General features: G+C 49.4%; 8 protein-coding genes across 8 annotated transcripts; 3 read left to right on the top strand and 5 right to left on the bottom strand.

Annotated features, from left to right (window-relative positions):
- Positions 1 to 79: 79 nt before the first annotated feature.
- On the bottom strand, positions 80 to 3,170 carry N7447_000762 (putative polarized growth protein (Boi2); the record flags this gene model as incomplete). Its single annotated transcript, XM_057225038.1, has 3 exons — positions 80 to 2,829; positions 2,904 to 3,047; positions 3,113 to 3,170. 3 exons carry the CDS (start codon positions 3,168 to 3,170, stop codon positions 80 to 82), a joined length of 2,952 nt encoding a protein of 983 aa, XP_057089054.1.
- Positions 3,171 to 3,971: 801 nt separating this feature from the next.
- N7447_000761 (MIZ zinc finger domain protein) lies at positions 3,972 to 7,184 on the top strand (the record flags this gene model as incomplete). Its single annotated transcript, XM_057225037.1, has 1 exon — positions 3,972 to 7,184. The coding sequence occupies one exon, from the start codon at positions 3,972 to 3,974 to the stop codon at positions 7,182 to 7,184; it is 3,213 nt and encodes a 1,070-aa protein (XP_057089053.1).
- Positions 7,185 to 7,602: 418 nt separating this feature from the next.
- N7447_000760 (DUF5102 domain-containing protein) lies at positions 7,603 to 9,292 on the bottom strand (the record flags this gene model as incomplete). Its single annotated transcript, XM_057225036.1, has 2 exons — positions 7,603 to 9,143; positions 9,202 to 9,292. 2 exons carry the CDS (start codon positions 9,290 to 9,292, stop codon positions 7,603 to 7,605), a joined length of 1,632 nt encoding a protein of 543 aa, XP_057089052.1.
- A 458-nt stretch (positions 9,293 to 9,750) lies between these two features.
- Positions 9,751 to 11,864, top strand: N7447_000759 (putative nucleoporin Nsp1; the record flags this gene model as incomplete). The annotated part of the gene is made up of 3 exons (XM_057225035.1): positions 9,751 to 11,405; positions 11,466 to 11,589; positions 11,655 to 11,864. The coding sequence occupies 3 exons, from the start codon at positions 9,751 to 9,753 to the stop codon at positions 11,862 to 11,864; spliced, it is 1,989 nt and encodes a 662-aa protein (XP_057089051.1).
- A 233-nt stretch (positions 11,865 to 12,097) lies between these two features.
- Positions 12,098 to 13,468, bottom strand: N7447_000758 (ankyrin repeat domain-containing protein; the record flags this gene model as incomplete). Its single annotated transcript, XM_057225034.1, has 1 exon — positions 12,098 to 13,468. The coding sequence occupies one exon, from the start codon at positions 13,466 to 13,468 to the stop codon at positions 12,098 to 12,100; it is 1,371 nt and encodes a 456-aa protein (XP_057089050.1).
- A 571-nt stretch (positions 13,469 to 14,039) lies between these two features.
- Positions 14,040 to 14,602, bottom strand: N7447_000757 (uncharacterized protein; the record flags this gene model as incomplete). The annotated part of the gene is made up of 4 exons (XM_057225033.1): positions 14,040 to 14,061; positions 14,145 to 14,210; positions 14,269 to 14,334; positions 14,469 to 14,602. The coding sequence occupies 4 exons, from the start codon at positions 14,600 to 14,602 to the stop codon at positions 14,040 to 14,042; spliced, it is 288 nt and encodes a 95-aa protein (XP_057089049.1).
- A 1,326-nt stretch (positions 14,603 to 15,928) lies between these two features.
- artA (14-3-3 adaptor artA) lies at positions 15,929 to 17,059 on the top strand. Its single transcript, XM_057225032.1, has 4 exons — positions 15,929 to 16,007; positions 16,067 to 16,615; positions 16,677 to 16,747; positions 16,808 to 17,059. The coding sequence occupies exons 1-4, from the start codon at positions 15,947 to 15,949 to the stop codon at positions 16,913 to 16,915; spliced, it is 789 nt and encodes a 262-aa protein (XP_057089048.1). The 5' UTR covers positions 15,929 to 15,946; the 3' UTR covers positions 16,916 to 17,059.
- A 2,589-nt stretch (positions 17,060 to 19,648) lies between these two features.
- On the bottom strand, positions 19,649 to 20,241 carry N7447_000755 (short coiled-coil protein; the record flags this gene model as incomplete). The annotated part of the gene is made up of 2 exons (XM_057225031.1): positions 19,649 to 19,832; positions 19,922 to 20,241. The coding sequence occupies 2 exons, from the start codon at positions 20,239 to 20,241 to the stop codon at positions 19,649 to 19,651; spliced, it is 504 nt and encodes a 167-aa protein (XP_057089047.1).
- Positions 20,242 to 24,157: the final 3,916 nt, after the last annotated feature.

Here is a 24,157-nt window from a genome sequence, read left to right as displayed (position 1 = left end):
AAGAAGAAAGAAAAACAAAAATCACCAAAATATAATATCCTTCGCACAAGTTCAAGTAAGGTCACACACAAATGAATATTCACTTGGATTCCGTCTTGGCCAGAGGGTCCGGAAGCAAGGACGAGTGGCCGCCATCAAAGTCTCCGAAGGGGTTAGACAGAGGTCGTTCGAGGCCTTTATCTGCATTGTTATTGTTCAGACTGCCGTTCGTGTCCTCGAACGACTTGCCATCAGACTGACTGAGGTTCAATCCCTCAATTTGGAGACCTGCCTCTTCCTCTTCCTCATCGATGGTCTGCTCGGTATTGGTGTTACCTGAAGCAGGCATCAGCTCCGGTGGCCGCTGGTTCATCAGCCGGGCTTGTTTCAGACTAATAGTCTTTTGCTTGTTGGTAGATTCAACTGCCTGTCCCATATCACGTTCGATCGTCGCTTTCATCAACGCTGCCATCCACAGACGACCCTGCTGGACATTGTCGACCTGGAAATAGTGGGTGGCCGGTTTTGTGAACTGCACGGTGCGCGAGTTGCCTGTCTTTGGGGGAACGAGCTTGAAGAAGAACGGCCCACTGCCGTCCTTGCTGGTCAGCGATTGAATGGCCGAGGGAGTAGTGAGCTTCGTGCCGCCAGAACTCTCCACAGTGTTGCTGGCATTGGCTGGCAACGCGGTTGAGCCGGTGATGGTTGCATGTAGAGCGATGATCGGATCTTGATCTGCTCGCAGGACACGGTGAGCGGTGATGTCGATCAAGCCTCTTTCCTCGGTGTCGTCCTCGGAATAGTAATAGGATAGACGACGACCGCGCAGCACGAACAGACGGGGCTTCCAGGTCGTCATCAAGTTGGAAGATCTCTTCTTCATCCATCCACTATAGTCACAACCATCCATCTGCTCACGCGGTGTCTTCTTCTCAAGACCCCGAGTATAGGCACTAGTCTCCTTCTTGGACTTGACGGTTCGAGGACGGACTACGAATCCTTGGCCGTCAGTGGCGGCCTTACCAGACCCATCTGTACTATGCCGTTCCGAACTCTTGGACGTTGCCGATGGAGTTGTGGATCCGGTACGAGCAGAGATGGGATCGGACTCCCGAGGCGAGTCAGGCGGCGCAGATGTGTCAATCTTCTTTCCAACAACGTCGGATATGGCACGAAGTCCCATGGCTCGGCGGAACTTGGGCCCGGCATTCTTCAGTAACGGTGAAGCGCGAGAAGTAGAGCTTTCCGAATCACCTTTGTTGCCGACCAGAGGGAAGTTGGCGAAGAACCCACCGCCGTTACTAGTTTTGCTCTCGGCGGTTGACGGCTGGGTTTTATCCATTGAGACGCGTGTGCTCAAGCTCCGCAGCCGACTCTTCGGTGGCATGCCATGATAGGCCTGGGCCGCGGGGGAGACACGATTTGCTGCTTCACGGATCGAGTCTACGCTGCCAATGCGAGAGTGGCGCTTCGCCGGGGATATCACTCTATATGGATCTTCTGCATAGCTTGACTTCCGCGAGTGATTGTTTACACCGACTCCGGCGGACCCCCGTTTCTGTAGAACTCGGCGACTTCGGCGCGAGTCAACCTCGGTTCCCGAGAAATAGCCCCGATCTAGGTCGTCAACCTGATCCGGAGTGCTGATATAAGAATCTGACTCAGCGGTTAGCGGTCCGCCCCGGAAACCACCTGGACTAGTGCCCGTCGAGGTTCCTGGACGAGCAGGCATGGATTGAGGGCCGGAATTGAGAGTCCAGGACCGGTCGAATGAAGGCTTCTTTTGATGGTGACCAACGAAAACCGAATCAGACATGCCGCGTTGAGTGGCGTCAATAGAAGAATGACGACGCGCCTGGTTGAGATCACGGATCGATGCCGCAGAAATTCTCCTCGGTGAATCATGGCTATACGGAGGGGTATGCGGTGTCATGGGTGAGCTGTTGTTGCTAGCTAGTCGGGGGTGTTGCACCGGTGCAGAAGCTCGTGGATAACCAGCGCCGGTCTTCTCTGATAAGGTCGGAATCCGAGGAAGAAGTGGACCCGTGTGTCCAGCGCGAGATAATGTACGATCATCAGAAGGGCCCGAGAAGCTGGAGGAGATGGAGTCTCTTGGGGCTTGCTGCTGGCTGAAGCCCTTGATATCTTCTTGGAATGCCTTGATTTTGTGCCAGGTCTTGAGTCGCTTGCCCATGACTCCAAAATCGAATTCCTTCATAAAGATGAAATCCTGATCCATATCAAGAAGTACATCACCGGTGATCTCTTGTTCTTCAAAGATGTCGCAGTGTTTGGGATCGATGCCGAGCCCGCGCAAGCATCTTGAGGTCTGTGCTTGATTCCATTTCCGCACCTCTTGCTCGGTTGGATGATTCTGCTCCTCGTCGTCGGTTTCATTTCCATTGATATAAGACGCCCTGTGGCCAATATGACTGCTGTACTCGCTGCCAGAGTCATTAATCGTCCTGGGTTCTTGAGTGGACACGCTGTGACGCGGGGTGTTCATATCCGTGATGTGCTCGTCAATGACGCTCAATGTCTCATTCATGACCGGACTTTCTTCGCCGTTCAAATGATTGTCCATGGAACCGCGAAAGGCTTGCTGGATATCGGCCGCCAGGCTTGGGCGAGGCAGCGGAGACGAGGCAGATCGATGCTGTGTTGGAGAAGGAGAAACAATTTGTGGTGACTGCATATCGGAGCTCATGTGGCGCGCTTGAGGGGTGCTCTGCCCACTCCCGACCGATGTGAACGATGAATCGGGCGCGGCGGATTCTAATTGTGTCGGCGATTCTACAAGTACTGGCGACTCGGCGAGGGTCTTTCTTGGGGGGCCAACTTTGGTAAAGTCTAGTTGCGCACAAATATTAGCTGGGGGAAATAGTCGGGGGGTTGGGTGAGGGGATCCTGGGGGAGGCGCATACTCGCAGGGAAGAGACCAGTTTGTCCCGTCCTAAGGTTTCTGCCCAAATACCAGGCATCTCCAAATCCTTCATCCAACTCGACCAGTTCAATCTTGTCGCGGGGTAACATGATTAGTTCATCTTCTCCGCGCCCGCCAAATTCGTCTAGTTTGAAGTGTTAGAAGCTGGGTGGGAGTCCCCAAGATCGAGCTGTCGCACACGTCACTTACGAAGAACTTCCAGAATGTCGCCGGGACGAACACCCTGTGGTGGGCCCAAGGTAACCATTTCTCAATATTCCGTGTTTCTAGTCAAGGAAAACGCAAGACATGGCACTGGGAACGAGTACGGCAAATTGCAGAATGCAATCTCGCGCGTATCCCTCTTGGAAGAGAGCAATGTGGTTTGGTAGAAGGGAGAGAAAAGGGAGAGAATGTCAGGAAGCTAGAGAGAGATTGAGATTAGAGTAGGTTAAACAACTGGCGGGGCTCCGAGAGCACGAACCTCTCCCGAGGTTTTTGGATTATGTGCAAAAGGGTAGATATATAATATATACCAAAAGGAAGGTTGAACGAGAATTTGAAGACACACAAATATATTACCAATATGACCAATACCCAATATCGAAAATTGCAGTTTTTTTTTAAAAGAAAAAGGTAACAGTGACGTTTGCAATCGTAAGAAGTTCTGGACTTGATACTTTCCGTGGTTGAGAGGGATGTTGAGCTGGCACATTCAAGGTCGGTAATTACAATAATTACTAGCTGGTAAATTAGGGTAACTTGAATTCCAATTTCTGCGTACGGCTTGCAGCTGAACCCGGTCATTCTTGCCCAAGTATCCGTACTTAGTACTACAGTATGTAGTATGGACCCGATCTACCGATTATATTTATATCTTTTGTATCATATATTTTTAAACCTTAGAATGTAGGATAAATGTTATTTTTAATGAGCATAATCTCAGTTTCCCAGTACCTGCGTCTATTGCCTTTGCATAAATCTATTCCTAGTATGACATCTAAGCGCCAAAGGGTTTTTTTGTTCGATAAGCGCCCTTTCAGGACTTAAATGCCTCGACAATTACTCGATGGTATCATCTAAATCAAGACCGTACAATAGTGCGGATCATATGGAAGAGTCCAATACTACTGCCAGTCTGTTTTTAGGTGGCATGCGGATGAACTGGATGGGCCCGCAGATTAACGCTCCGGAGAAATCGGCTACGCGAAATCCTCGCGTTGAGCTTCCAGTCCTTCCCAACTCTCTTCCTCGTGAGCTTGTCTTGATGTTCCCCGTCACGCCCGGTGAGACCCCTCCCTCACGTGGTCCCGTTCATACAAAAAACCCCGACACGCGAGCCACGGCTCTTCCCTCACCCGCTCTCAGTACAAATTCTCACCCGAGTCCCGTGGGCGCCGATGCGATCATCTCAAGTAGACCTTACACGCTGCCACAAATCCCCACACTATCCACAACACAGCGTGGCAATGATGAGTGCATGGCCGTCCAACCTCCTCCCAGTGGGCTCGCTACGTCACAACGCGTGACCCAGTTCCCTCTAATGGGACCCAACTGGTCCACAAACTCACCCCCGCGTATAGGCACATGTACAGGTGCTAGCACAGAACATACAGCCTCGGGATCACGACCTAGTCCCCAACAAAATGGAGGAGCTGGTCCTGGGGTCATCCCCAATAAGACATGGCAACAGTGGTCTGTTCAATTGGATGCCTTGGTAGTCAGTCTGCGCACAGAGGGAGCACTGCTTCGTCCTCACCCGGGGGCGAGAAATGTTATTGGGCCTCGGATAAACTTGTTGCGCCAGGCCATTAATCGTAAGGACGCTTTCTATTTGGTGATGCATCAATTGTACTGCCGATATAGCATTGATTCAACTACATTGGGTCAAATTAGAGCCCCTAAGGTGGGCATGGAATGGCTCAAGCGTCTTCTGGAAGACAATGGAATGATGCATGATGCCGCTACCATTGCGTTTGCCCATTTTCCGGATCATCCACAGCGGTTGATGCAGACAAAGTGGTACCTCCAGGTGCTATCCGGAATTCCCGAGTTTTTATTACGGCTTGAGACTGAATGGCAGAGTATCTGGCGCCATCCCCCTCATACCCCGTTGGTGTCTCATCTGTGGGAAGCACTAGCTTGTCCGTCTCCGATTTTGATGTCGGTGATGTTTATGTGTGTTGCACGGCGCCTTCACAACGAGAAAGATACCGTGCCCCTGCTGGAATTGTTTTGGAAAAATTTTACAGCTTTCAAGCAGTGTATGGAGGCTAAACTCCCCGGGACGACTCAACAAAGTATCAACTCTCATTTTGCCCAGGAGTATTGCAAATTCCCACGTTCATCCGAATATCTATCACAGACACCATCTTCCTCCCACTCTGCACCTCCCAGGCCTCAGATTCAAACCATGTCTCAAGCTGCTTCAGGAGCACCGTCCCCATATCCCAGATCTTCGGTTGCTGGTATCAGCCAACCTGTTGTACATTCACCTGCTCTAAGCCCACTTGGTGGAACTTTACAGGAATCTACCTCAAATTCACCCCACGGGCCGGTTGCTAGTCCGGCTACTGGGTCCCTTCAGTTTGGCGTAAACTCACAAGTGCAGAATACACCACAGCATCATTATTACAACCCCACGTCACAGGGGCAAGGGCAGGGACAGAGACAAGGACAGTGGCATCCAGTGAATTCACATATGAATTCAAATATGAATCCACAGATGCAAATGCACATGCAGACAGCGCTTGGACAGATATCACCTTTTCGGACACACCACTCACCGCGGGTTCCACATGGCCAACAAATGCAGCGTCGAGCAATGATGCCCACGACTTCAGTATTGCCCGTCGATCCCTCCCCCCAATTGTGTGTTCTCACCTCTACACAGCCAGCGCAGTCACTCCATGCTCCGTCCACCGTATCTGCGACGTCAACTACAACAAACCATGTGGCCCAGCAGCCGGTGCCATCACCGAGGCCTAATAATTACCTCAACCGACAACATTTGATGAATTCGCAACCATCTGCGTCACCTATCATGCATGCACCCCAGAGACAGCAACTCCAGCCTTCACCTAACACTGCCTTCCTCCCGGTACCTGGCTACAGAGCACCGATGATGGTGAATCCAAATCCCATGCGTCTCGGCCTACATCTGGTTGATCTTCGCGATCCTATGAAGAAGCTGGTAAAATATGGTTCACATGGGAATGACATTGTGACTGATTTGTTTACCTATCCTGATACCTTCGTTGTACACCCAACCGTCATCAACGTTGACCAGCCGACCTACACCTGGAATTTCTCTTTCACGCATGATGAGCGCCAAAGGTTCCCACATATAGCTTCCGGGCAAGAGGGCCAGCATTCGGTCTGGACCTTCCGGCCTGGTTGCCGGAATATTCGCCTGCGATGCATTCGTCTTCCTGGCAATCCGGATACTGTGACGGAGCAGACCTGGTCTACCACCGGCACTTTCTGGCCCAGTGTCTTCTACATTACTGTAAACGGCACAGAGCTATATGTGCGCCGAAAGGTTCATAACGGAAAAGACCTGCCTTTGGATATCACTGAATACCTTCGGATCGGCGAAAACAGCGTACGACTTGATATGATCCTAGGGCAGGATGAGTGCAAGACCTCCAAATACGTCTTTGGAGTGGAGGCCATGGAGGTCGCCGAGTTCGACCAGCTCCTCAGCCTGGTAAAATCCCTCCCAGCCGCCGACTCTCGTGCAGCAATCCAAAAGCGGCTTTGTCCTATCACCGACGACGATGACCTGGCAGTTGTCACCGACAACCTGACAATCGACCTAGTGGACCCCTTCATGGCACGCATCTTCGATGTCCCTGTTCGCTCGCGCCACTGCAATCACCATGAATGCTTCGACCGTGACACTTTCATAATAACCAGGAAATCCGTATCCGGTCCCACACCAATGGTCGATAATTGGCGCTGCCCGATCTGTAAGGCAGACGCACGTCCACAGTTCTTGGTTGTCGATCAGTTCCTTGCCGAGATCCATGCCCAGCTCACCCGCACAAACCGACTTGATGGGGTTAGAGCAATCCAGATTAAGGTTGATGGAACCTGGACCCCCAAGTATGACACCGATGAGACCTCGCCCGAGGTAGACAAACACTTTTCTCTGAAGCGCAAGGCCGAAAACACACCAGGCCCTGTTGCCATGCGCCCGAGAATTGATGTGTTCAAGGCTAGTCGCAGCCCGGCTGTTCGCATGCGAGAACCCAACCCCACGGTCATTGAACTGGACTAATGAGTCGGGGTTTCCAACAAAAGTTCGTACCTTATTCTCTTCTAACGGCTTTAACCTTCCAATGTCTCTCGTTTATCTTTGCATGCATTTGAAAAGAAAGATACCCCTTATTGCGTGCTCTTCAAATGCAGCTCTTCTATGTTTTCTCACGATCTGTCATTGCTGGCGTTGGGTGGATTAGGTCTTGTGGCTACGTTCAGCCTTTCTCTTTGTCTATCTCAAGGGTCACGAACAGAATGGAAAAAAAAAACTTAAGAATGAAATCAAAGCTCCGTGCTGAATGCAACTCAACCATCTTGCCTCCCGAGGTCCGGTAGTGTAGACTAAGAATACACTTACTGATATCGATATTAGATTATACAAAATGTATTATATTGGGCATTTAGATAGTACACCAAGTGCCCGGAGTACGGAAAGACTACTTTCTGACTCTCCTAACGTGACTAACGAGGTTCTCAATGACACCTTCGAAAGCCTCTTTTTCGCCAACCAAGCCATCCCGCCGCTTCAGCCAGTGCTCCAATACTGAACTAGCGCGTTGGGTAACTTGGTTTAATTCCTGGACATGCAGTTTCAACTCTGAATCCGTGAGACCATCCAGTGCAGCATCAGTAGTGGCGCATAGCCGGCGGACTGCTGAGAGGTCTATTTCCGGTGCCGGCGGTGCACCGCGACGGGGAGTAGTCTTTTGTCGGGAGGGCGCTTGCCCCTTTTCGGTGTTGTTTTCGTTGCCTTCTTCTTTACGGACTTGACTAGCAGAGCGAGCGCCGGGGCTCTTTGCGCCGGTGCCTTCAAGATCAATAGAAGGGAGAACGAGCTTTTTTTGTTTGGAGGCCGGAAGGATCTCATCCAGATCAACAGGCACGCCCAGAGATACGAGGAATAATCGGCGGATGCGGGATTTTACCCAATTTTGGGGCTGGAGGGGTGGCGGCGCCACGAGCTGAGACCATAGCGAGAGGGATCGCTCGGTGCTGAAGATTGCTGCAGAGTCTGGGATAGGCTCGACGGGGGTGAGAGAGCTTAGGTCTTGGGATGCGGGGAAGAGGAGGTTGAGGGTGTCTTGGAGGGAATCGAGGAGTTCGGAGGTGGATTTGAATGTGTCGAAGTCAATAAGGGGTGGAGGTGCGGGAGCTTGCTGAAATGCCGCAGTTTCGTCTGTGGGAGCTTCCTCTGCACTAGGCTCTTGGAAGCCGTCGTCGAAATCTCCGAAATCATCATCCCCCATGTCTTCCTGCTCTTCTACAAATTCATCAAAATCATCCCCCGCTTCTTGCTTTTCATATCCGTGGTGGTCGTTCATTTCATCCTCCAATGAGAGGTCTTTGTTTTCCAGGTCTGTATCATATATTGAGACATCCGGGACGGTTTCTACCGTGTCGGGTAATGTGTCACTTGTTGAGCTTGTATGAGCTTGTGAGTGTGACGGCACGTCTTCCCCAGTGGGTATTGTATCCACCCGCTCGAGTCGTGTCTCAGGAATATTCGTGGCAGAGCCATCAAGCTCAGTAGGTGTAGGGTCAAGTGCTGGCGGCGTCGGGCTGCCCTCGGAATCCGACGCCTTGATCACTACGTCGGGCACAGCATCGGCGAGGCGCTGCTCATGTGCTAAAGTGCCGGGGACTTCGCCATAGCTAAGCTCATCTGGGTCCACCTTCTCAACCACTGTCCGCGGAATCGGCAAGTCTTCAAGACTCAGGGTTTGGTCCTCTGACCCCGCGGGCGAACACATCTGGCTGTGAGAGCCTTCTGGAATAACCTCGATCTCATCGGGAACTGCATCCTGTTCTCTCTTTTCGAATGCTGCTGTGCCAGGGATCTCGCCATGTCGAGTGCTGCTGTCAACCCTCTCGACTCGCGTTCGGGGGACAGGGGAAGTGCGACCGGATCGTGGGAATGACTGGAGTTGGGGATTGCCTTCACTAGCATCTGAGAAGTGCTCATCATCGCTTTCAGAAGCTGCTAAAAATATGTTAGTTTCAAACAAATATTTAAAGTATATCCAAGGGTCATGTACTATGGTCGCCAGCTCCTGGATCTTGAATCTCCGTAGTCCTGCTGGGGGGCTCTAGATGCGAGCTAGACAAATCGGACGGCCCCTCCGACATGATTGCAGCTTGAAATCAGGGTGTTAACATGAAAGAAGGGGCACACAGAGATTGAATAAATCAAAATGCAATGGGGCCGTGTGTAGTGTGCAGTGACGGCTTGTTTCCCTGCGATCGATGTGAGTCCAGAACACATTTGCCTTAGGCACCAGATATCAATAATCTGGCCACTTTATTCAGGCATTATTATTGCCTTTTATTCCAGGCATCAAATTTTCAGCGCGTGCTTGCCAAACTCCTTCCAATTATTATTATCTATTGTCTCGACTTGCTTGTCCTATCTTTCTCATTCCACTCTTAGGCCCATTGTCTAAACCATTCGATCAAGAGCTCCATTCTCTCATTGTTGGATCATTTGATCCATTCTGCAGGCCACCTCCCTGCTCCGTGTGTCGCTGGTGCTTTCTTTCCATCCAGCTTTTTTCCCTCATCAATCCTCCAGCTCGATCACCAACACCATGTCGTTCTCTTTCGGCACCCCGGCCTCTACCGGTGGCTCTAGTGGAAATCTTTTTGGCACAGCGGGCAGTGCTTTCGGCGCCAACAAGGATAACAAGGCGCCTAGTGGTGGACTCTTCGGTAATGCTGGAGCTTCGTCCACCGGCAACAACGCATCGCCGTCGCTGTTTGGAGGAAATTCCGCGACTGGCCAAAGCACACCAACCTTCGGCAATGCAGGCGCTTCCAATGCGACCAACGGCGGTACATCCGCCTTTAGCTTCGGCGGCAAGGCTCCATCCGGAACTGGCACGCAGCCCAACTCACTCTTCGGCGCCGCTGCCGGCAGCCAGACTCCCAACAAGCCTACGGAATCGACCACACCTGCCCAGACTGGCAATTCACTGTTCGGTGGCGCAGGCACAAAGAGCATGTTCGGCAACGCGGCCCCAACAGCTACCCCTGCTCCCGCGGGAAACGCTCTGTTTGGCAACAACTCTACCACCCCTGCTGGCCCCCCGCCAGCATCCAACCCACCCAGCAGCTTATTCGGGGGTGCGAAACCTGGGGTATCGACTACCCCCGCTGCAGCGCCGTCATCTACCACGCCTACTACCTCACAGGCGCCGCCATCTAACAATATGTTTGGAGGGGGAGCACCTGGGTCGCTGTTTGGAGGTGGCACACCAGCTGCTGCGCCCAGCGGAGGTCTATTCGGTGCAAACAAGCCGGCCGAGTCAGCCGCTCCTAAGCCTGCTGCAGATACCACTTCTAAGCCACTCTTCGGCGCAGCTGCACCCGCAGGTGGTGCGCAAAGCTCGCAGACATCGTCTCTGTTCAAAAATATGACAGCTCCCAGCGGCGACTCCGCTCCGAAGTCTGCATTCCCGGCCCTCGGCGCTCCTCCTGCTTCCACCGCAAACACAACTCTCTCACTAGGAGCCCCCGCCACGTCGAGTGCTACCCCTCAAAAGTCTCTTTTCCCTTCCACCGGAACTGCCACATCCACAGCTGCCCCCTCAACTACTCCGACGACGACTCCTCTTGGAGGAGGCCTGTTTGGGGCCTCAGCTCCCACAACTACTCCAGGTACTGCGGCCACTGCCGCGCCTGCTACTACTACACCTGCTGCACCTACAGGCGGCCTGTTCGGCCAAGCTGCTGCTAAGCCTTCGACTCAGCCAGCGACATCCACCAGTTCGGCACCCCTTGGTGGCCTTGGTAGTCAAACGACCGCTGCTCCGGCTCCTGCTTCGACTACAACCGCTGCCGGCGCTGCTCCAGCTGGGCCCTCCGCCCTTGGCCAGTCTACCACGGGACCCGCTCCTCCAGCCCAGTCACGCCTAAAGAACAAAACCATGGATGAGATCATCACCCGATGGGCCACAGATCTCGGCAAATATCAAAAGGACTTCCGCGAGCAGGCGGAGAAGGTTTCCGAGTGGGACCGTTTGCTGGTGGATAATGGTACCAAAGTTCAGAAGCTGTACGGTAGCACTGTTGATGCGGATCGAGCTACCCAGGAGGTTGAGCGCCAATTGTCAGCAGTCGAAGGCCAACAGGATGAGCTCAGCTCATGGCTGGATCGATATGAGCGCGAAGTTGATGAGATGGTTACCAAGCAGGTGGGCCCTGGAGATTCTCTTCAAGGACCTGACCAAGAGCGTGAGACAACGTAAGTACAACCTGCAGTGCAACATCTGATATTTATGAGATTTTCTAATATGGCCATTAGTTACAAACTGGCCGAGAAGCTCTCGGAACGCTTGGACGAAATGGGCAAGGATCTTACCAGCATGATTGAGGAGGTCAACGGTGCCTCATCCACATTGACCAAGACCAATAAGGCAGATGAGCCGGTATGTCACAAACCAGTACCGATCTGCGTTTTCTTGGGAACAATTTTACTCACGTATCTCTATAGATCTCGCAGATTGTCCGCATTCTCAACGCACACCTGTCTCAGCTGCAGGTCATCGACCAAGGCACCTCAGACCTGCAGTCTAAGGTTGCCACCGCCCAAAAAGCAGGCCAAACGATCTCTGCCCGTCTCGGATACGGCTATCCGAACAATGGTATGGGTAACAACAACACCGCTGATGATTTCTACCGCTCGTTCATGCAAGGCCGGTAAAGGGGTGGGTGGATTTTCTAATGATTTGAACTCGGAGTTATCGGCTACTTGGCACCTCGATGTGCTTTGGGGGAATGTACTGCTGTAGTCAGGGAATGCTAATAGTCGGTCACAATAAAATGCTTGCACGCGCTTTGTGATTAACAACTTTGAACCTTTGTAGAATCTAGTGCAATGGGATTGACATATTCTTCTATTGTATTAATATGTCCTTCTGATCACTATTGCTAATTTTAATGCTCGGACTGAGCCTCCAGAAGATCCATCACGTTTCTCTGTTTTAGTTCTGACTTCTTTGTTCCTTCTGATGATAGATGTATAGGCAATTGACCCTTGTGGTTCTTGACCAGCCGGTCAGCGCCTGACCCTAGTAGCAACTTGACGAATTCCACATCATTTCTCTGCGCTGCCATGTGCAATGGTGTATTGCCTTCTCTGTCCCTTGGTTGTACATCGGCACCTTTCTGCAACAAATGCCTTGCGGAGTCCAAAGAGCCATTCTGCGCTAATTTGTGCAGCGGCGTCATGCCCTGTATGGTTTTTGCCTCTGGGTCGGCACCATATTGTAGCAGTATCTTGCAAAGCCCTAAACTTTCTTTCGACGTCGCAACATGCAATGGTGTGATGTTACAATCATTTCCCTGCCTTGGGTTGGCACCTCGTTCCAGCAAGAGAGCGGTTATCGAGGGCGAATCCAGGGTTTTGAATGCAGTGGTCTCCCAGAGTACCCCCCGCAGCAATGGTGTGTTCCCTTTTGATGACCTTGCCTCTATGTTTGCACCCCGATCCAGCAAGAACGCTGCTCTGTCTACCCGGCCATTCCAGCATGCCACATGCAGTGGTATCTCACCTTTCTCGTCTTTCGCCTCGAGATCGGCTCCCTTCTCCAACAACAACTCGGCGGTTTCGACTCCATTGAAGCATGACAGATGCAGGAGCGACATGCCCTCTCGGTTCCGTATATCCAAATCGGCGCCGTTTTCTATTAGACACCGGGCCACTTCCACGGAGCCAGACTGGCACGCTAGCTGCAACGGAGTCTGTTTCGCGGAATTCATAGATTCCAGCTTGACACCTTTCTCGATAAGAACTCTTGCTACTGCTTCGCAGGTGTGGACATTTTTCTGAGCCGCGAGATGCAATAGACTGCCCCCGGAGCCCGTTGAGTTCACATCGACACCGCTATCAAGCAAAATGCTAGCAACGGCCGCTCTGTTGCGAATCACAGCGCATGTGATTGCGTCTTGAAACCCCCGGCCGTCTTTAGCGTGCGGATTGGCTCCATGTGCCAACAGCAAAGCAACAATGTCTGCGTGGCCACAGCGAGCGGACTGTATCAATGGCGATCTTCCTGTTTCCCTGTCCTTCGATTCGATTTCCGCTCCTTGTTGAAGTGATTCTTGGGCTGTTCTTAGTTGTCCTTTGGTTGCTGCCCAATGGAGTGCGCTCCCTTGGTGCTTTCGGACGTTGTAGGCATAGAGGAAGGGGTTCAGGAGAATGTAGCAGCGGCGACTAGTTCTTGCAAATGCATTTATGTTGTTTTGGGAGTCTTGAGTCTCTACTATGGCAAGCAGAAGCTCATTTGGTAGGACAAGGAGAGTCATGGTGGGGTATGTTTGGAAGGTTTAGTCCAAGATTTAAATGTTTGATTTAGATTCCCATGAACATGGATTATAGGAAGTAGCCCCATACGGGCAGTTGGGCGGTCCCGCTTTATTTTTGGGTGGAGACGGTTGGCAACCAGTGCTTATACAGTGTTTACCTACGATCTATAAGCCGATAAACATTCACTGTAAAACAAATTCCTCGGGTTAATTGAGGTTTTCCTAAAGCGGCCATAAATGTTAACCACCAAAAAATAAGAAAATCTATTACGCTTGCACCAAGACAGAGCAGATGCATAGGTAGTAGATATTAAGCCTACAAATTCACAAGCTGATGTTGTCGAGTCTTCTCGATGATATTTCCAAGCGAGCTACTGAGCACTATACACACAATAGCAGAGAAACCCCATATGTTATGACAGAGAGATATCTTGTTTAGGAACAGACGCTGCAAACGGCATGGTCTCAAGGCAGGCAACCACGATGACTCGTTGGAGTGGAGGTAGTGTTATACACAATAGATTGGAGTAGCGCTTCATATTAAACATAAGATAAAATAGGTGTATGGAGCCTATTTGCGGCTCAAGCCATCGCTAAAGAAAAGCGAGTCAGTCATACCATTCATATTCAAAGGTAAAGGGAAATAACAGGAGAGTATTTCGTGACTTGCACTTACATGTGGGTCTCAAGCTCATCCAAGTGCTTGCGCTGCTCGCCAATCTTCTTCTTAAGCTGAGCAAGCCTATCAAATCAGTTAGCTCCCGCTCAAGCTCGATTATTCTCGGCTCTGTAAAACTTACTTCTCAAGCTCCTTCTCACGAATGTAAAGGCTCTCTTGGGCAGCCTCGCGTTTGGTGAACGCATCACTAGTCGAGGGGTACATGTTAGCGATTATACAGATATGATGTCATCCAACTACGGCAAGGCAGACATGGGGCTGTCTCCTCGATGTAATTGAACTCCGGGTATAAATTTCGCAGTCAAGCTGCATCTAACTTACCCGGAAGAGGCACCACCGCTAGAGCGGGGGGCACCAGTGTCACCTTCGCCCATGCGAGGGACAGCTACTGAGAAGGAGCGAGTGAAGACTGCCCGGTTGGCAGTAGCGGCGGGACGGACAAATTGGCGAAGCATGTTGATGATTTGGTTGGTAGAGGTGTTAAAGTGAGATATGGGAAGTTATGTTTGGGGAAGTTGACAAAGTACGAGGAGAACTAAAGCAAGGCAAGCTTATAGCAAATGACGTTACGCGCCAAGAAACATCATGTGATGGGTCAACATTGGAAGGTTCGGGGGACTTCAGCTTATGTCAGAGTCTAAGTCATGTGAACAAAAATTTCTGATAAGTCGTGGGCTTCTCATTCGACTTTCCACTTGCACTTACAAGGAGGTATACGATGTACTTGATCACAGGATCAAAATACCAATCTATTGACTCTTTTGACTTTCTTTTTTAAAAATGATATAGTCTGATAGTATACCTCTTGTGTATCCATTTGTTCTAGACTTCGAACATATCCTGTAATCTTGAGGCGCAAGTAAGGAACCCCCGGGCGATTGGCGGATGCGGAATGGGGGATGACGCTGTAGGAGGCCCACCGAACCACACAGAAGCGATGAGAGAAGATTTATGTATATACATGGCAAAAAGCAATGTAGTCTTGGATATTTTGTACGTTTTATATTTTTAGTTAATTAAAAAAAAAAAAAAGAAGTCCAAGTGAACTCAAGTAATCCCTTTTTTATATTTTATAACACAAAGCCCGAAGAAGAGTGGGTTGTTCAGGTAAATCCCAACACCGCCTTCTGCCCCCCTCCTTTCCTCCTACCTCCTCTCTCAACTCCCTACTCTCTCACTTCCATCTTCCATCTATCTTGCTATTCCTTATTACCTTCTTTTCCTTTTTCACAAACCAGGTCAGTGTTTTCCTGTTGTTTCCCAGTTGAATTTGCCCTTTCCTAGCCCTATTTCCATGCCCCGTCATCACCGCAAAATCCACACATATCAACATGGTGGAAAGAGATTCTCTGAAAACTACAATTTCCCCAAATTCAAACCCCTCCCCATGGAATCGCGTCACAAGTTACGGAAACCACATGTTCTCGTCTTGTTTATCTGTTGAACCGTCGCCGCGACCGCTTTCCTGCGATACCCCCAACGACACACGGGAAGACCCAAGGGCCCTGTAACCGCCACGATCGTCATGATCGGCCAAATATCTGGGTCTTTGGTTCTTTAGTCCCAGTATTCTGATTCAGAGACGCTCTCCGTGATACTGGAAACTCAACTGGGCCCTTTCCATATATTTGGAGAGGGGGTCGAGGGTCGATATCTACCCCTCGCCATCAACTACTGGCACTGTCACGATGGCGTGATTTTCAGCACTCATCTCAAATATCATCAATCCGACAAGAAAATATATATGAGAACAAAAATTTGGCTAACATAGTTTGCATTGTAGAAAACACACATTCACCATGGGTCACGAAGACGCTGTTTACCTCGCCAAGCTCGCTGAGCAGGCCGAGCGCTATGAAGGTTGGTTTGTTCCAAGTCTAGATCGTCTAGTTCCACGGATCCCTGACAATGCGATGCAGAGATGGTCGAGAACATGAAGGTCGTTGCCTCGGCCGACGTTGAGCTCACCGTTGAGGAGCGCAATCTCCTGTCTGTCGCCTATAAGAACGTCATTGGTGCCCGCCGTGCCTCGTGGAGAATCGTCACCTCTATTGAGCAGAAGGAGGAGTCCAAGGGCAACGAGTCCCAGGTCACTCTCATCAAGGAGTACCGCCAAAAGATTGAGGCCGAGCTTGCCAAGATCTGCGACGATATCCTCGAGGTTCTGGACGAGCACCTCATCAAGTCCGCCCAGAGCGGCGAGTCCAAGGTCTTCTACCACAAGATGAAGGGTGACTACCACCGCTACCTTGCCGAGTTCGCCATTGGCGACCGCCGCAAGGGTGCTGCCAACCACTCCCTGGAGGCCTACAAGGCTGCCACCGAGATCGCCTCCACTGACCTTGCCCCTACTCACCCCATTCGTCTCGGACTTGCCCTCAACTTCTCAGTCTTCTACTACGAAATCCTGAACTCCCCCGACCAGGCTTGCCACCTCGCCAAGCTTGCCTTTGACGATGCCATTGCTGGTATGTTTGAATGCAGATTTGGCCACGTGCGTTGGCCCAAAGCTAATATCTTATTCTGCAGAGCTCGACACCCTGAGCGAGGAGAGCTACAAGGACTCCACTCTCATCATGCAGCTCCTCCGTGACAACCTGGTAAGTGTCGAAATCATCTGCTGATTCAATTTGTTCATACGCTGACTCATTTCCCACCAGACCCTCTGGACCTCGTCCGAGGCTGAGCCCACTTCCGAGAGCGCTGCCCCTGCCGAGAAGAAGGAGGAGGCCCCGGCCGCCGAGGAAGAGAAGCCCGCCGCCGAGTAAATGATTAACACCTAAAAAGACCTTGTTGATGGACACGCGTCCTCAGGACGGATGGAACAACCGAGAGAAAGAGAGCGCGCGACGGGTCTTATAGTACAAGGACATAGATTGGAGACGAAGGAGGAACGACGATGAGATTCATTGGCCCGATTGTCGATTTATAGTATCACAGAGACTCGCAAGGGTTGGTGTGAGAAATATTTTGACCTTTGGGTGTCGATGCTTTCTGGGCCATTTTTGCCTTGGATCTTCTCTCTACTTACCTACTTGCCTTTTTGCTTTGTTGCTTTGGCCCGGCGCTTGTGTTCTCTGCCCTGGGGGACATCCATCCTGTCTCCTCTTTTCGTTTTTTTCATTGTCCTTGTTATTTTGTCTACTTTGCCTCTTAACTACCCAAAGAGTCCCCTTGCGCGCACTCTCCCAGCCCAACACACATACACACACAGAAGTTCTTCAAATCAGTTCCTTATCAGGACTTCAATAAGGGCATCCCTGCTGATCCCTAACCTGGCTTTTCACCTTTCCTATTGATCACTCCCCGTATATGTGCCATGTGGCGTTTTGATTCTCACTAGATGTGATTTCGAAGATAATCTCTCGTACACTTTTCCGGTAATACTTTGCGAATCGTTGTACTTGAAGCAGGGATGACTATGTGTATGAGTCTTTTTCTGTCGCCCTGGATGCCGCAGAGTAAAAAGCAAGCTGTCATGTCTGAGTAAACTAGAACTAGATCGTGCAGATGAAGAAGCTACTCTACCATAGTGAGCTATCAATGCCATCCTGCCCGCCTCTGAATCAACACACCCTTATTTACGTTATCTTCATCCCCTCCCTGCCCATTGGCAGCACGGCCACTGATCAGCACACTGAGGACATGGATCGGTAGACATATAAGTTCATTTAATCATGTGTTTTAAATAACCAACAACGTATGAATAAACTTTATTGACTTGGGCGAGGCTTCATAATGAGTTGAAATATATATCCATACTAACTAGCACCCAAATAAGCCAAGAGGATGGATGCATCACATATTCAATATGCACAGCAAGGTCGGTACAAGGTATTAACTCCCCCATAAAAATGATAGGATAGATAATCCAAAATATATATCTCTTCAATATGTTACACAAATCAACCTCATTTCGGAGAATGAATTGTTCCTCTATCTGACCGGGGGTGTGCAGACATGCATATGCCCGTGTACTGTAGACGAAGCCGCAATGATATCAGTGGCTGTATTAGTTGGGCACCATCGAGCTTATGTGTGCCTGGCGGTGTCACATTACAATTGATCATCGCTTTCTTCACTAAGTATGCATGCCGTACTGTATTCATTTGCCCCGTGTCATGACCGAATAGTTAATTGAATGAATGGCATTTCGTCTAGCATTGCTTTAAATCGTATTGGATTGTTTGTCTTCTGGTACGACATTTGAAGTCTTATGCGTTTTGTACAGACTACAAAAGACGGTCTCAATTGAAATAGTTTCCATTGCTATGGTCGAAACCACTACCAGCCCATGCGGGCTCGATGAAAAGGGGTATGAGGACAATAAAGGGAAAAAGGAGGACTTGAGACATGCACGCTCCTGGGTATGTCAAGTGCAAGAAGCAGAAATAGAGCCACAATGATAACAAAGATGACAAAAGCGACATCTTTGTCTCCCCGTGCAGAGACACGAGTCAGTCCAGCGGAGACAGTAGAAGAAAAATAGAGGAAAAAAAAGTTGAAATGCAGATGTACAGAGCCTCTCGAATATCGAGAAGGCATGTGAGGAAAGAGAAGAAGATAAATGGACTGCTCCAGTAACCCCCAAGATGCTTTCCACTTTCCACTTTCCACGCCGTTCTGTTGTGGCGATGACCGTCACCATGCAATGCCCATGAAGAAACATTTCAGTGCTCCAGCAAGAGCCATTCAATCAAATCGGTCTAGTCCCAGTCCCCGAAACGCCCAAAGTGCTATGCATCGAAAGATAACAAAAAAGGAAAAAAAAAGTACAAGTAAAACGTGTTCACACCACCACGAAGAAACGCCATATGAAAAAGGGAGGAATATGAAAAAAAAGAAGGGCCAATAATATCGACAGGGTTGAAGAGAGGCAGAGTGGAACACTGCGTTAATAGGATAAAGCCCTGGAGGTCGCACACCGACAGGATGATGTAATGGAAGACCCCCGGGAAATCAAATGCCAAGAAGTCAGGTGGCGGGTTATACTTGGAAAGCATGCGATGATGTCACGAACAATCCCTTGAAGTTCCCCCCTTGAGTAAATTCGGAATCAGCCTCACCCCCAGTCGATCCTTGAACAGGAGTGCTGTGGAGATGATGACTTTGTGGCGTTTAAACCGAAATGTGGTGTTCCGGGGCCACTCGAACCAGTCGGGTGGCAGATGTGATGTGTTCGAAAAAAAAAAGGCCGCAAGTTGTAAATGCTGGATCCATTGCGGAAAGAGTGTCCATAAATTCCCCAACCCTGCTGTTTTAGTGACATGCTGACATTGGGGTATGTAACTCGTTGAACCACTTAGATATGCGGTGAGAAGAGAAATCCGTTGACTAGGGATTTTTGTCGTGGAGTGGAAATAATTCGAATCTCGGTAAAACCGAGGACCGTATGTGACGCATGGAACCCCCTGCCGCAAAATAACAGGTGATCCTTCCCGATTGACGTCCACGGGATGAGATATCCGGCCACCTTGCGACATTCTGTTTGGACAGCCGGTTTATTTCTGTGCTTTGCGTGCTTTCGTACTGCGGGTCATTTCACTCTTGGTCATGTTGCGAGTGAGGCCACCGATGTAGTCTTGTAAGATCTTGTTCTCGGTTTCCAACTTATCATGGTCCGATTTGACCGCGTCGATGCGTTCGGCGAGAGCCTGGAGGGATGACTGGAGAGCCTTGGCTTGCCTTTGTTTTTTTAGTATAGTTAGCTACCGAAATCTTTGAATGGGCGCAATTCAGTAGAAAAACGCCTTGAACTACATTTTCAAACTCACTCCTGTAGGGTCTGTCGGGCCTCCTTGCCCAAACGCTCCAGATCGGCAGAATTGCGTCGTGGACTCATTGCGCGAGCGTCGTCTGGGGGGAACTCTTCCTCCTCAATTTCAATTTCGGGGTGGTCCCGAGGGACAAGGATCGAAGCACTGGGTTTGCGGCTCGCCATTCGCGGACGTTCTGATCGGCCTCGACGGTCGGTCTCTGCGTCGGATATCGAAGAAGAAGATGAGATAGATGACATATGCATGCGGCCACCGTCGTTTGGTTGCGGCAAAGTATCAACAGGAGAGGCTTCAGTCATTTCTGTATCTGATGCCATAAGGGTTACTGCTCGCGACACACAGAATCGAAAGGAGGTCCAGGATGGCGGTAGAATCAAGCTCCCACGATTGGGGGGGTTGGCGGATTAAAAGAGGCCGGAGGAAAAAAAGCGCCTGATAAACGACCACGGTCTACCCCTAGCGATGTACCCCAGATGAGAAATCTGTGTTACGCTTGAGGTAGCTACCGGGTCGGTGGAAAGTCGAGAAGAAGAAGAGGATGTAATAATTTTTTTTTTTTTTCAAGACGACCGGGGTCGACTCTTAACAAGGCGAGTAATTTCGAAATTCGTTGAGATGAATGCAATTCGAGGTTGGGAAGAGGGGAGAGAAAGGTAACCGGAGTGGGTTCAAAGGGGAGGTTTGGGAAAACTTTTTTTCTCCCGGGAAAAGAGAGGCTGGCCACAAGGGAGGAAGATGATAATGGTTCAAAGAGAAGAGTCAGAAGAAAGAGAAGTCAGGAAAACCGAAAAGAGCTTTGGGGGAAAAAGGAAGAGAGTTTCGGTATCCGGCGTTACGGCAGAGGGGGTACAACAGAGTGACCTAAGTTGTGGTGCGACGGGTACCGTATCCAGTGGTACCCAGCTGTACCCATGAAGTCTCCAGTATAATTGTCTATCTTAGCACCTTTTCAGTAGGTGGAGGAACTCATGTCCCTTGGATCATCCCTCCTCTTTTCTTTTCTTCTTTTTCTTTTCTCCTGTATTCACTCTTTTATATTTAATACTATCCAAATAAATAGCTAAAATAACGATTTATACACTTCAAATCTATAATTTATACCTATAATACCGATTTAGAAAAAGGAAAAAAAAAAGAGGGGATTTTCTAGAAATGAGAGGCGCTCAGGAACTAACGGGTGGCTCCTTAGATTCCCCTTTCCACACACACCTTCCCCGACAAGTACCCGGTACACCGCTGTTCCCTGTTTGCACCATGGTCCGACCAGGTACTCAGTACATTATAGGATACTCTTCGGTCCCGCTCCACCGTGTAGCATTTGACACGTATTGTGAAAACATAACTTCTACATGTTTACATATCTACATATCTTTCAAGGGTATATTGTTTATTTTATATTCAAAGCCACCTGGTCCCGGGATCTTGGGTCTTCCTGCATTCTATTCCATCGGGATATTCCATCCGGTAACTTGGAATTTGGGGAATAATTAAAGAATTAAATTCGATCTTATATTGTGTATTATACTACAATATTGCACATGTGGTCATACCCCCGTCCTTCAGGGGGGGCATGCAATGTCGATCGAGCCTCAGAGCCAAATGACGCCATATAATTGGTTCCTACAACGTAATTCTCACGCGGATATACCTCGTAGTTATACAAAGTACAAAGTATGGAGTACACCCTATTATAGTACCTATGAATAGTACTATTCCGTACCTCTTATACTACATGTGTGATTCTTTGCTCGGTACGGTGACGAGGATTCCAAGGGGTAGATACAACCGCCCTTGGGCAAGATCGACCGAGGGACAAAGGTTCCCGGGAAACGGCACTTGTTTATAAGATATCCCCAATCCTGAAGGTCAAACAAGGGTGTCCTCTACGCCAATATAGATTGTAGGTATATGAGAGCAGGAAAATAGATCCGAGAATAAAATCCCCCGTTCGCCCCTCGTTAGCCGCCTCCACCGCCACCAAAAAAAAAACCGTAGACTCACAGCATTCAAGAATACTAGTAATGGGGAAAAATTAACTTACGAGAAAGAGTTCAGTGGCACTGCAGTTTGTGCTCCGCACCCCCAATGTCTGTCGTAATATCCCGCAACCAGTCACCATCTCCCGTCCTTAGCCCACTCCCCTCCATAACCAATGTGCGCCCAACGCTTGGGCTTCAGACGATCCATTCTCGTAGATTTTGACATGCTCCCTTATTATTTGAGGGATCGCTAGCCGAAAAGGAGGTGAAACTGAGTGCCATCATAGACGCCGATCTCAGGAAATCATTTTCAGTGTGAGAATGAATGTCCCGACAATATTGTAAGGCACCCGAATCATCAAAATTGCCGACGCCACCTTCAAGGTCCGGGGATATATGTGTTCCGCTCTCGATCGGTTTCTTTGTATCCTTGAAGCTGTGAGTTAGATCTATCAAACTAAACACAAAAGTAATTTGAGGTTGAAAATATGTCAATTTTCGACTCCATTGTACATAATCTCTGCCCACAAAGTCTTGGCTTTGCTTATGCGGTTGGTGAAAGCCAACTCACCCCCCCCTCTCTACCAAACCACACGCGTTCCTGGATCCCGTTGTCAGATGACTTTTAGCCCCAGGCAGTTATACGCTCAGACCTGATACCGTACATCTCTGAACACAAGTGTAACTGGTGTCTTCACCGAAGCCTATGAGGGGTGTGCGTGTGACATCCTTTTTAGGCCGTAATCTAAACGATAAGAACCTATTTACTACGCTAATATTGGTATTAATATATTTACATTAAGGTATTTGGATATAAATTATACTGGTTCATTTTATATTGGCTCAACTGTGGTTCCCGGAAAAAAAAACGTGGTCGGGGCAACTGAGACAAATCAATATCAGACCACTTGGTCACTTTTATAATTTATTATGAGACATCTACATCGTACGGAGTGCGCCTTGAGCTTTTTTGTTTTTGGCTTTTCAAAAGCTAATGATCAAAATCCAAGTACCCGCCGATCTGCAAGTGCGTTTCGTCTGGTTGATTCATGCCCTACGGAGCCCCGAGCACCCCACCTATACGAACGCGTTTTTCGTCCCCCATTACGGAGGGGGCGTCAAGGATGTTGAGTACGCTAGAGTGGGGTTCCCCCCCCCTTCTTTTTTGCTTCTTTTTGCCCCTCTCTGCGTTCTAAGTGGCCACCTTCCTGTCTTTCTTGATGCTAGATATTTTAGGTCCAATCATTGTGACCAGAATTCCTTGGGATTTTAGTGTGCTGTGTCAAGCTCCGATACTTCCATTTATAGTAAGCTTGATCCGGAAGTAAATATCCCTTATGTGTGTAGAGACTTTTTTCATTTTATGGATTGAAGATGGAATATAATTCCGCTTAGTATGCCTACGTACATTAGAGTTTAATATCCATGTTATGCATAGCCGGCATCAACTTATCTAGGACAGTGTGCCGAAGAACTATGTTTCACACCGTCTCACATTATTGTATAAGCTTGAGAGTAAGCATCGGCATGTCATTGGCAACCTAACGGGGTTTGCCGGGGAAGAAAAAACATGAAAGATCTGTCATTCATTGCCTAGGTTTCACTCCGGGAACACAGAGATATTGTTAGTTTCTCGTGTATATGCTCCAGCAAAACGGGTATCGCATAAACAGACCCAAAATGGCAAGAGCCATCAGTCTTGTGTATCTATCGCCAGAAACTTGTCTACATTGTATGTCAGCCTCAAAATGTCTTGCAATGTCTCTCGCCAAACCCAATGCAGGTAACACATAGCACAGACACTTCCCGATCGCTTACCAGTGTCCACCTGTTGCGGACCCGACGATCAAGTAACCCGGTTTTCAGAGTTGAATTCCGGTTTTGTGTGCTTTGCGGAGATGGATCTATCGGGAGCTGGGGATCCATTTCGCCATTCGTCCAGTTTGAAAGGTTGATCAGTGCGGGATGTGAGATCCATGATGGATCGGACTAAAAGGCTAGCGCTGAAGTATGTACTATGTATGTTGTTTTGATTGGCAATTTCAAGTGTCGGGGAACTTGTCAAAATATAAAAGCAGTTCCAGCTTTACACAATGGCAACTAGGCCTAGCATGGCGAGTCGAGATGGTGTCTAGAGTCCCTGAGAAGCCAATGTTGAACGTGAAGGATATAATAATGGTTCTAAGTAATTGTAGAGTGTATAGGTTATACAAGAGCCCCAAAGCCCTGGATGCAATGAATGGTGTCTATTTAC

The sequence above is a fragment of the Penicillium robsamsonii genome, assembly GCF_028829455.1.
Source record: "Penicillium robsamsonii strain IBT 29466 chromosome Unknown utg000001l_segment0_segment0, whole genome shotgun sequence".
NCBI lineage: Eukaryota > Fungi > Ascomycota > Eurotiomycetes > Eurotiales > Aspergillaceae > Penicillium > Penicillium robsamsonii.
Note: the sequence above shows the minus strand (reverse complement) of the source record. Positions and strands in the feature narration are given on the sequence as shown.

What these genes read in the sequence shown, in the direction of transcription:
- artA (XM_057225032.1), top strand. Translation starts at nt 15,947, where the DNA reads ATGGGTCACGAAGACGCTGTTTACCTCGCCAAGCTCGCTGAGCAGGCC. An exon ending in GCAGGCCGAGCGCTATGAAG is followed by an intron (nt 16,008 to 16,066) that starts GTTGGTTTGTTC and finishes AATGCGATGCAG; the next exon opens with AGATGGTCGAGAACATGAAG. An exon ending in AGCTCCTCCGTGACAACCTG is followed by an intron (nt 16,748 to 16,807) that starts GTAAGTGTCGAA and finishes ATTTCCCACCAG; the next exon opens with ACCCTCTGGACCTCGTCCGA.